General features: G+C 44.4%; 1 protein-coding gene across 1 annotated transcript in view; it reads left to right on the plus strand.

Annotated features, from left to right (window-relative positions):
• The window catches only part of CAB39 (calcium binding protein 39), an 87286-nt gene that overhangs the window by 28776 nt on the left and 45892 nt on the right, over positions 1-12618 (plus strand). The window contains exon 2 of the mRNA XM_056121599.1: positions 6698-6853. Coding sequence (XP_055977574.1) covers positions 6740-6853 — 114 coding nt within the window. The 5' untranslated portion in view covers positions 6698-6739. The remainder of the gene's footprint in view (positions 1-6697; positions 6854-12618) is intronic.

Consider the following 12618-nt stretch of genomic DNA (forward strand, 5'->3'; position numbering starts at 1 on the left):
GCCATTTCCTTCATGAACTGTAGTTAACTCCAGGACACAGTTTAGGCAGTTATCATACACTTAAAATTTCTATACATACAGGAATGATGTATAACAGTGAAAACCCATTTGTCCATCATCGGGATTTAAATCTTGAGATTTTTCACAATTTTTGTAAATGTAAATTCGCAATTTTTCTCTGGCTTTTGAAGTAGGTGGCACAATCTGGGAACAGAGGGATGTCGCTGTGGCGAGAGCTCTGATAGAGGCCAGAGTTCTGTACTAGGAGTTGGCAGTGGCGGACAGCGTAGAACAGAGATGTTTATTATAAGGACAGCAGGAAAAGTTACTCAGTCAGTGAGTTACTGTTACAGAAACCCCTCATGAAACACTGCTGATGGTGCAGGAGGGAAGGCAGAAATGAGAAAGGCCAGGCAGTGCTAGGGCCAAAAGTGTTTTTATCCCGTGATGGAAACCTTATTGACCATCCCTGTTCTCCAGTTGGGCATCTCTACTCCTGGGACTGTGAGTTCCAGACTCACTGGCTTGTGTGGCTTGTCCTCAAGGTCATAGAGCTCTTCGAACGGCCCCACTCCATGCTGACCTGTGGAAGACTCTGCTCCCCTTTAGGGAGAAGATGTTTCAGGCTGAGAAAGTGTCTCTGTTGTCACGGGTGAAGTTTCAGAAGGGTTTATTCTGTTTCTGAGAGTTGGGCTTGATGTAAGAAGAGTGAGCTCAACTCCATTTAAAAGAATTTGATTCTAAATCTTCTTGTTCCTCTATTACAGTAATCACTGATTCATGAAGCAAATCTGAAACATCCACAGTTTTAAAATAATGGAATAGAATGAAATAGAAAATAATTTTAGTTTAGTGTGTCTGTGTGCACTACAGGAGCATGTTCAGTAAGTTACTTGTAGATAATGATCAAATTTTTGAAAAAACTGCTGCTTCCTTTCGAGATTAATGAGATTAGTAAATTGGTTTAAACTGGTGTTTTCGTAATTTGCTTTTCACTCAAATATTTTATTTTATATAAGATAATATTTTTATGTATAAGGACAGATTCTTTTACAGTTTTCTTTCAACTTAGTTTTTTTTTATTTATTAAAATGATAGATGTATAAAATTGAAGGCGGGGTATAACTCAAAAAAGGTTTGTGGGAGGAATCAGTTCTCTCCCCCCCTTTTTTTTTCATTTTCTATAATTCTGTTTATTGAATCATCATGAGAGCAGTTACAAAGTTTTCGGGTCTAAGTCTCCGTCATACAATGAAACACCTGTACCTTCACTGGTGCCCATTCTCCACCCCCAACAACCCCAGTATACCCCCACCCCTACACCCTCCCCCTACCTGTGGGGCAGACGATTTCCACATTACTCTCTCTCTCCTTTGATCACATTCAATATTTTGACACCAGACCCACCATTATTATTTGAGATTTTACCCTAACCCTCAGATCTGCTGAAAAGGCAATAATAGACAATTTGTTTTCTACTGCTGGTTATGAATAACATATAGTGTCACGTGGCTGCAGTAGTGGCCACGCAATTTTGAAATTCTGAAATTTTAACAATTAAATCTGGAGGGATTTCTGCCAAAACCTGCTGGGTTCCGAGATTTGTTCCTGAGTCTCTGGGATCACGGCTGTTAAGCAGCTGTTTCGTCACTGAGGGCCCAAACCTGACTGTCCAGTGGCCTCTGGAGGATGGTGGCCACCGAGCCGCCAAGGGGGAGCAGGCAGAGGGACAACACCCTTTCCCCCGTGGGGTGGCCCGGCACCAGTAACCTACTGTGGGGTCCGGACGCATTTCTGCCAAAAGCCACTGGGTTCCGAGATTTGTTTCTGAGTCTCTTGGATCATAGCCATTAAGCAGCTTGATCAGGAGCCATAGAGGCTGTTTGTGAGTGGCGACGTGGGGTCTCGTTGGGGTGGGGAAGAAAGGACCGGTTCCACCCCCATCCCATGAGGCCCCGTGTGTCTTGTCATTCCGGGCCCAGACTGTCCAGTGGCCTCTGGAGGATGGCAGCCACCAGGTTGCCAGGGGGAACAGGCCAAGACACAAAACCTATTCCCACCTGGGGTGGCCCAGCGCCAGCAACCTACTGCAGGGACCGGACGCATTTTTGCCCAAAGCCGCTGGGTTTCAAGATTTATTTCTGAGTCTCTGGGATCATGGCCATTAAACAGTTCAATCAGGAACCAGAGAGGCCATGCCTCCAATTACATAGCTGAGCCAGAGGTGGTTTGTGGGTGTGTCTCCCACATACCTAATTTTTGGCTGTTTACTTTCTTGGTAAACTTTGCCTCAAGTTTTTGGGGTCTGGCCAAAGGCACAGCAACAATTTTGGGGTATCTGGAAATATGAAGGTGCCATCAGGCTGCTGATGCACTCGCCTCTCAGGTAGATTGACCTGCTGGCAGTACCATAACCCCATCTCTCCCCTTTTCTCCTTCTTGTGTATAACTTCTTTCAACTCCGGTTACTGATTTGGAGTCTATCTCCACATCTTTAATGAACACATTTATGTGAAACATCCATGATTCCACTGTATTTGTATATTTACCTTGGTGTAGCTGCTTTTGCTTTCTTGATTGTTTTTATAAATTTGGTTACAAAATAATCTAACATGTTTATTAAGAACTAATTTCTCTTTATTTGTGTAATACCAAGGGCTGGAACTAAGGTCCTCCCTTAGAAGTATGCACTCTATCACTCAACCACATCTTTGGCCCTCGCACTGAATTTCTTAGGACATTTCTCTTACACTTTGAGCCATGCGCTAGGCACATACATTGTCTACTTGGGTACCATTCATGAATTTTTTTGTTTTTGATTATATAAAAAGTTGACTAATTGATTGTCATACATTAGTGAAAGATTCAAGCTTTAATGCACAACAAACCTAGACATAAATGAAAATTTTTCTAATATGGAGTCTTTCAGGGATGTAATTTCTTTGGTTCCCTACTTTCCAACCTTGAATAGTTGTCAAAGAATGGAATCTGAGATTGTAAATGAGAGAAAGGGATTTGCTAATAATTGCTCTCATGCTTTAAATTAAGAATTATATGCTTTTGGGGCTGGAGCGATAGTACAGCGGGTAGGGCGTTTGCCTTGCATGCGACCAACCCGGGTTCGATCCTTGGCATCCCATATGGTACCCCCAGCACAGCAAAGAGTAATTCCTGAGTCCAGAGCCAGGAGTAACCCCTGAGCATCACTGGGCAAAAGGCAAAAAAAAGAATTATTTGCTTTTACAGCAACAATTTTTTAAAAAGCAGCTTAAAGTAAAGTAAAGGCCCTCCCGTTGATCATCGATTTGCTCGAGCGGGCCCCGTAACGTCTCCATTGGAGACTTTGTTGTTACTGTGTCTGGCATATCGAATACGTCACGGGGAGCTTGCCAGGCTCTGCCGTGCGGGCGAGATCCTCTCGGTAGCTTCCGGGTTCTCCGAGAGGAGCGGAGGAATCGAACTCGGGTCGGCCATGTTGGCTGCGTGCAAGGCAAACGCCCTACCCGCTGTGCTATTGCTCCAGCCCAAAAAAAAAGCAGCTTAGCTCATAAAAATCTATGAAGTGTATTAAGGGGAGGGAGAAGAGTTGTGGAGAAATTTAACTGAAGTAGCTTTGGTCCTGCTGACAAGTGTTCTCTCTGGTTTGGGGTACTTGTTCCTAACTCCTTTTCAAGCCACAGTTTGACTCATTTTTGTCCCTTGCAGTGTCTTGTCTACCTGGTATACTAATTGAAAGGAATTCTGTGCCTCTCCTTTGCCTCACAGAAGAATTTTAGATATGCGTCCTCTTAGGCAGCCCTACACATGTCTTGGGCTATGACAGATAATGTGTTGTGTGCTAGGACTTTAAAAAAAAAAAGAAGAAAAACTCTTTGCCCTGGAAAGTCACTTCTTCCACCATTGAACTAGAGCTCAAAATATCTCTGTTGCATAGCACCCTAACACTTCCTGCAAAATACCGTGAAACATTCCCACCCTCCACCCAACTTTGTCTTTTAGCATCACTGCTATTATTTGCAGAGTACGAGTGAGAAAGATCACATTTTCAGAGAATTTACTCTTTACTGTGAATCTACTAAGTGGATGGAGAAGAAATCTGTGTTATGCCACCCCACAAATATAAAGAGAAAAAAATAATGAACAAGGGCAATGAGTTTTGGTGTCCTATCTACCAGGGTAATGAGGGAAACTGTAGCAGCTGTCATAGAAAAGACATTTTGGGTAGGGGTTTAAGCACTTGCCTTGCACAAGGCCAACCCTGGCTTCAATCTTTGGCACCACATATAGTCCCCCAAGCACCATCGAGATAGATCCCTGAGCACAGAGCCAGGAGTAAGCCCTGAGGGTTGCTAGGTGTTATACAACAACCCTCTTGTTCCCCTCCGCCCCCCCCCCCACACGCCCCTCCCACCATCACACACACACACACACACACACACACACACACACACACACACACACACACAAGACTCAGCAATCACTTATGCGTCTTTGTATCTTGAAAACCTGTGGTTGAGGATATTTCTCTTTGGTAAGTGAGCTCTACGGGGCTGGAGAGATAGTTCAGTGGGCTGCTTGCAGGCTTTGTATGCACGAGGCCTAGGCCTGACCCTGGGCACAGCATGCTGCCTGGAGCACCACTGGGAGTGACCCTCAAGTGCTGCCGGGTGTGGCCCAAAAAAACAAACATTCAAAAAATAGTTTTAACATTTTTTTCTTGCTGAAGGACATAAAAGGCCTGGGATTACAACTCCAATGTAGAGCTCATGCCTTGCGTATGTGAGACACTGGGTTCAGTCCCTTGCACCACAGGAAAAAGATGGGTGGGGTTTACAAGCTAGATGATATTTGGTTTAAAAGATTGGTTAGAACAGACAAATCAAAACATGATGAGTAATATACTTATTTAGGATTCAGTTGTCAGCTTGACATTCCATTCATTTGTATGTTTTCTTTGCCTAAATGTTTATTCATAATTATTTATAGACCACCTTATTGCGAACTTTAGAGAATTTGTACTGTTTCTCTTTGCAAATGAAATCTTAGGCAAAGTTCAAATGATGTGTTAGTGGGGCTGGAGGAATAATCAGTTGCTAGGGCATTTTCCTTGCATGTGACCAACCCGGGATTGATCCCCAGCATCCCATAAGGTCCCCTGAGCACTGCCAGGAGAAATTCCTGACTGCAGAGCCAGGAATAACACCTGACAACTCTGGTTATTCAGGTGGAACACCCTCACCCCCCCCCCCCCCCAAAAAAAAGCCCAAAAATGGTGTGTTATGATGCTGTAGGGTGAGATGATTTAACAAGGGCGAGATACCTTTCTGCTTGGGCAGAGGTGGGTGGGCAGCTTAAGTAGAAGAGTTGGGAATTGACAGCTTTAAAACCCAGCCCCTCTTTTGGGGGCCAGGAAGATAGTTCAAGAGGTAGAACACATCCCTAGCGTGTGAAAGGCCATGAGTTCAGCACCCAATACAGCAAAACTACCCTCTACTCCCCCACCCACAACCCAGCACACGTGGGTTTAGCCCCGGAGGTTCCCATCCCCCTCTGACATGCCCTTCCCTCCCTAAACTCCACGTTATGCTCCTTTGGGCATGACCTCTGTTTTAAAACACAGAAAACCACAGATCTAATCTAAGTGACCCATCAGGTTCTCAAAAATATGATCTATTGGTATCTTATATGAGGCTCTTTAATACTTCTGAGTTTTACTTCTTTTATTTTGTATAAGAAATGGTGACTTCCGGCAAATTCCCAAGTTACTCCCATTGTTTGTCTTATTAACTTTGTTTTCTCTTGATGATTTCTTGGAATAGTTGATGTCCTCCTTTTTGCATGATGTAATATTGTGGTTTGTCTATTTGAAATGTTTTTTGCTATCCACAAAAAATTAAGAACTTCCAGAATTTCATTATCCCCAGGGTGTTGTCCAGTGAGCTCTTTCGTAAGCAGTAGTTTTGTCTGGGCAGAGAGGTTTCATGTTGACACTGACATGGAAGGCGTCTGAGGATCTGATGGAAGATGGCCTGCATTCCCTCTTGTTTTGGGACCTATGACTGCCTGGGATGGGGACACAGTGCCAGGGGCTTGTGGCAGGACTCTGCAGCCACCTAGGGACTCTGGTGCCTAGGAGGATGAGCATCAACTCTGGAAGAGGCCTTGGGAGAGACATCCTTGGTGGGCTTACTGCTAGTGCTGGGTCCTAAGCACCTCTCCCGGCTTCCTGCCTCAGTTTCCTCAGCCTTAAACTAGAGGGGCCTAGTCACTGGAGGACCAGTGTGATGAACTTGGGGTCAAGGTAACCTGAGCTTACCATGAGTCAGTTTCTGGACCTTCTGAAGCCTCCCTGCTATGGGCATTCTGTTCCACGGAGGATTGTTGGGGCCTATCCATCTGCTTAGCACCGGTAGGACTTGCTGCCCCTTGAGAGGGTGACCTCCGTGTTCCCCGAGTCGGGTGTTTAGGGAAGCGGGTGATGAAAAGTGCAGAAGGCCCCCATGGTTCTGAGAGCTCTGCAGAGCCCTGTATGGGTATGCTTGTTGGTGGCTTTCCTTCTTCCCACTGACTTTGAAAGCCATGTAAAATGTCATCTTCAAACACTGGTGGTTTGTTTCGTTTTTCCTCAGGATTTAGACAGGGTGTTTTCTTTTATCTCCACTTTTTCTCACTGAGCTTTTTTCTGCTGTGTCCCCAGGTAAAGCCGGCCGAGCACAGAGCAGCGTCAGCCGCCGCCGCCATGCCGTTCCCCTTTGGGAAGTCTCACAAGTCGCCCGCAGACATTGTGAAGAACCTCAAGGAGAGCATGGCTGTGCTGGAGAAGCAAGACATCTCCGACAAAAAGGCAGAAAAGGTAGGGCTGAGGCTTTCTCTTCTCTCGTTTTTGATAATGAGCAAATGCCAGATTCGCTTAATTTTGATAATAGAACAACCATTGATGGATGGATGGATGGATTTTAAAATAACAGATCCCAATTCAAGCCTCCGAGGGCTTTTTAAAGAGAGCCCCCATGTGGCTGCTGCTGACATGCCTGTAGCTCGGGTTTAATTTAAGGTTTTCAAGCGGATTTACCATTTGTTTTTCTTTTCATTGGGAAGTGGTTTATCAAAAATAGTTGTTTGCACTATTTGTGGGGAGGGATGGGTGGAGGGTGTCTCTCCCCAGGTTTATGTTCAAGGTCCCCTATATTTCCCTACCAAGCCTAATACCACTGCCGTCCTCTCTTACCCCCTCCTCCAAACGAGCATCTTTCCCCAAAAAGTGTCAGCCCTCTCTCCTTAGGGCTAGTGAATGAACGGCTGGTTTCCCATCGCCACTCCTGCAAATGTGGATCCTGCAACTCTTTCTTGTGGCCCTTGGTAGCAGCCTCCATGAAATATGAAATATGGCTCTTCTAAAATATCCTGACCTGTCTCTCTGACATTGGCATGTCTTCTTCCTCCTCCCCTGTATTCTCCTTGCTCTCACCGTCTCTCCTGGGTTGTGCTCATCGAGAGTAATCAAAGCATGTGATGTGCAGTAGTTTTGAATGCTTTTGTCTTCTCCACCTCTCCGTTTCTTTTGTTTTTGGCTTTTGGCTCACACCTGGAAGTGCTCAGGGCTTACCCCTGATTCTGTGCTCAGGGATCCATCTTGACAGTGTTCAGGGAACCCATAAGCGGTGGCAGGGATCAAAGCAGAGCAAGTGTCTTATCCACTGTCCTCCAACTCCCAACCCATCCCCCTCTCCATTTCTACCTCAGCCTCCATTCATCTTTCAGAACCAAACTACATTTTTTTTATTGTCACGTGGCTTCCCAGATTCTCCCATTCCTGCTGCACCTTTACACTGTAAAGCAGATCTCCTCTGTGAGCCACCCACAGCCTTCGGAAGTTTCCGACAGCTGTGAGAACCCCTGAGCTCTTTGACCCATCTGTCATTTCTGGACTAGCACACCCCACGCTGATTCCCATGGGCTGAGTGCCTGCTATTTATTGAGTGAGCGTTTGTTTAGATGAAATTTTCCACCCTTTCGTTGCTGGAGGTGGTTTTTTTCTTAGGTTGAAGATTATGCGTCTTAACTGCTTTTTTTTTTTTTAAGTCTAAGATTCTGGTTTAAGTTTCCACAGGAAAAGATTTGCACACTCATGGGATTAATATTTTTAATCACCAGTGTTTGAGTTTTTTGGACACAGTCTATAATGAATAAAATTTGCATCAATGCAATTTTACTTTAGATTTTTTTTTTCCACAGAAATGCTAGATAGTGTCTTGTGTACATAGAGTAATCAGTGCCGATAACGTTAATATGATTCAAGCTTTAGTGTAAGATGTCTGGGTTAGTAGACCGTAGCTGAGTGTCATATATGTGCTTGCAGTCACTGCTGTCATGTTAGTTTGTCTGAAGTATTTATTTTTGTTTTGGCGCCACACCCAGCATTGCTCAGGGCTTACTCCTGGCTCTGCATTCAGGAATCACTCCTCAAGTGCTCTGGGGATCTTATCAGGTGCTAGGGATTGAACCTAGATCAGCTGCATGCAAGGCAAGCACCCTACCCACTGTACTACCTTTTTGTCCCTAGATTGAAGTCGTTTAAAGGACTCTTGGGTTGCAGACGGGACTCTTGGGTTCCTGTCTGGAACAGGAAGGAATAAAAATTTAATAGTCTTTCAAGTAATTTTTTTTTACACCACATCAAATTCAGCAATTATATTATTTCAGTTGCAGTAGAGTCTGACACTATATGGGTCAACTTCTCATACCCTGCATTCTAAAAGGCCCCCTTTTTTTTCCGCCTCTTTGGGTCATACCCAGCAGTGCGCAGGGGTTACTCCTGGCTCTGTACTCAGGAATTACCCCTGGTGGTGCTCGGGGGACCATATGGGATGCTGGGAACCAAACCCGATTCAGCCGTGTGCAAGGCAAATGCCCTATTCACTGTGCTGTAGCTTGAGACCCCTGAAAGGCCCCTTTACCCATGCAGGAGTTTGTAGCATGCATTGATCTTTAGTTTTGGATACTGGCTTAAACATTCAGCGTGAAGATTGTTACACATTACACATTTGCATTTAAAATATTTTACCAATGAGCTCATAAAAATAACTTTTAGAAAGTGGTCAGTCTTTTATGAATATCCAAATTTAAATTTTGTATTTGGCAGCCAGTAATTGTTGGTTGCTTCCCTTAAGGAAACAAATTCTCTTTAAGGAAGTGAATTAGACTTTTGACACAGTGTCTGCCCGATAGCCAAGTCTGAATATGTATTAGCTTATCTTCTCTCGCCCCTTGCCAGGCCTCCCAGCAGTATGGCTGGTGTGCTCCCCAGGACTCTGCTCCCCAGCCTCACACTTGCCCTCCAAGCTGTCCACTGAGTCTCTAGCTTTTCTTCCAAATAAAAATAAAGTTCCACTGAAAAGTGGCTTTTAACTCCAGCAATCAGACACATTCTTTCCCTTAAGTCGTCCTTCAGTCAGGATCTAAAGGTGATTTCCCGCATACTTTTCATTTATCACATCGACTGTAAAAAAAGGTGCGTGCACTCAAAGGTCACAATTTATTTTTGGCAAATTTCTGAAATATTTATTTTTGTGCTTTGAATAAAGGGTACATTCTAGGTACCAGGAATTGTACCAAAAGCACAGACACAGGCAAGGTCTTCTGCTTCGCACTAGCCGAAGAGACACGAGCTGCTCCCGTACACAGGGACAGGCCCCTTGCTTACCAAGAGTAGCTGCTGCGGAATGCGGTGCTTGTCACTGGCTGTTTCTCACCTTTACGTTTCTCTGATCTGCATGTACTTAGAAATGCAGTTTCTGCACACAGCTCTCGAATAGAGTTTAGACACAGTAGTAGGACACAGTAGAGGTTGAACAGCAGAGAACAGTAAAGGTTAATTTGTGAACTTCTCTTGACATTGGTGGTAGCTTATGTTTGGGACATGAGTGAGACCATTCGAATGGTACAGTTCTTCACTTACAGTGTTCAGTCTAATTCATGTCTTTCTAATACCCAGTCCAAGGTCACGATTTAATAAAAAAAGAATCTATTTTTCTGTTTCCTCAAGACATGTAATGAAACCCCCCCCTTTAAAAAAAAACCTGAGAGTGCAGTGATAAAGACTGCTGTAGTGATTGAGACACTTTGATGTTACTGCCTTGATTCAGTCTGAGGCGTCAGCACCATCAGTACAGAGCATCACATTGGAAGAAGCCAAAGAAATAATGATGAACAATTTTGACATCAGTGGCCCTTTGGAAGAGTCTTCTTTCCATGCCCTTTCTTTTTGTTGATGTTGTTATGAAGACCAAGGTTTGCCTAATTGCATGGCTGCTATGCCTACCCACTTCTGCCGTGATGTACCCTGGGGTCATCGGCCAGTTGCAGAGCTTGCCCATGTGCTCACCAGGGGTCACACTTACCTGAGGTGACTCTCCTCTTTGTGGTGCTGACACCCACCTGGAGCAGTGGTACTAGAAGTCACAGAGAGAAGATCTCCCTGTCCCGCAGTGGACCTGTTGCAGTCTCTTATCACAGTGGGACCCCAGGTGGTTGGACTGTGGCCGTACACTTGCTAAGTGGGTACTTTAAGTCACTGTGCCCTTCCTCTAGTCCTCAGACGACACTGAGACACCTCAGGAGGCCTACACATTGGAGTCTACTGTGCTGGTTAACAGAAGTATGCGGGGGCTTTAAGTGCAGGTATGAGGTGAATTTCTGATGTGCTAAACTAAGCTTTCAGGGTGAATTAGCTGCATGACTTACTAGCCATTGCTGTCAGTCACCTTCAGACAAGTAAAAAAGAGAAAGTATCAGATGAGTAGTGTGGAAAGATTGCATTGAAAGAATGGCATTAAAGATGAGTGCTTCTCATCTGACACAAGCTTGGGCTTTAGTGGAGTCCATGGCATCTACTCACTTGACCCACAGATATTCAGGGATGATGGTGCTCTCCAAGGGCATTTTTGGTGATGCCTAGAGATGTTGCTATGACTCAGGGGAAGCTTCTGGTTAGTAAAGGCCAGAGATGCTGCTAAAGTTGGGATAATTTCCTATAGGATCCAAAATGTCAGTGACAGTGAGGTTGGGGGCTCCTGCTTCGAACCTAAGCAAGACTAGACCTCCTCTTGTTCGGTAAGCCAGAAAAAAATGCTTTACATTTGTAACATACGCACTTTCTTTTTTTTTCCTGTCCTGGAGGGAAAAGATGGCTAACAAGCAATCCACACAGAATTTTCCCCCCTGAAACATAGTGAAAATAGGGAAGAAAACCCTGAAATTTCTGGTCACTTTCTTGTTGGGTACAAAGGGAAATAGCAGAAAGGGAACTGAAATTGAGAAGAATGACAGGATGAGAACCAAACATAATTAAAACCACAAAAACAGCCTAGACATCAGACTTAGGCTGAAAAGTTGAAGGTGGTCCCATGAAAGGCTGAGTGCTTGCTCTGCTTTCTTAGTGTGGTTCGAGAAATCATAGCCAATGTAAAAATGGCTTAGAAATATAGAAGACAACGTTTCAAAGGATTGGAACACATGCTTTGCTTGTGGAAGGCTTGGGTGTTTGATCCCCAGCATCGCCTAATGTCCCTCAAACACTGCTGAAAGTGAGCCTAACACCAAGCTGATTAGCTCCTGAACACCATCTTTTTTTTCCTGCAGCTATTGCAAGAGGAAAATTAGTGTTGAGACAACGTATATCTTTACCAAATGCCAGAGAGTCAAGATAAAAGTTAAAGTTCACTCTAGCATAGTGACTAGGGAGAAAGGGAGGGAAATGTCTGCTATCAAGGCAGGCTAAGGTGGTGGTATGGTAGGGACGGGACCTTGGTAGCAGGAAATGTACACTGGTGAAAATACGGGTGTTGGAGTTTCTATGATTGAAACTGAATCATGAACAACTTTGTAACTGTATCTCAAGGTGATTCAATTTTAAAAAAATACATTAAAAAAATGAAGTTTATGAAAGCAGCAAAATAAATAGGAAATTCATAGTCCCTAAAATGCTAATCACAGTTACTTAGAAAAATCCTCAAGTGTTTAATTTATAATAGCAACACAGAAATTTAACATACATACAGTTGCAATAGAAAGTACGTAGAACTTAATGAACTGTAAAATATACTCAAAGATAGAAATGAATACTTGGTCCATATTATCAGGTAAATTGTCATTAAAACACTGTTTCTTCCAAAATCGGTTTTTGTCTTCAGGCCACACCCACTGATGCTTTGGAGCTGTGACTGGCAGTGTCTGGGACCATGTGGTACCAGGAATTGAACCTGGGACCTCCTACTAGTTTCAGGTGTACAGTTCACTGACCCTCAGCTTACCCTTTCCTTCCCTTTGCTCTTGCCCCTGTTAGGGTATCCTGAACTGAGGTCTTTTGCAAGCTAGTACGCTGCTGAGGCACCGGGGCTCCCGTGGAGGCTGGGGCACCACTCAGCAATGTGAGGCCATGGAGGGGATTGGTCCTGCAGCTCCCGCCTGTGAGGCCGGCTTCATTCAGATCACAGTAGGATCTTTCCATTGCATGACAAGAAATATCCTGAAGTTCCAGAAGAATAAGCTTCAGAGCTGGGTGGGATTTAAGGAGTATACATCCACTTTATTCTGAAGTACGGCACACTTCACACAGTG

This window comes from Sorex fumeus, unplaced genomic scaffold (genome assembly GCF_029834395.1).
Source record: "Sorex fumeus unplaced genomic scaffold, SorFum_2.1 ptg000005l, whole genome shotgun sequence".
In the NCBI taxonomy this organism is placed as follows: domain Eukaryota; kingdom Metazoa; phylum Chordata; class Mammalia; order Eulipotyphla; family Soricidae; genus Sorex; species Sorex fumeus.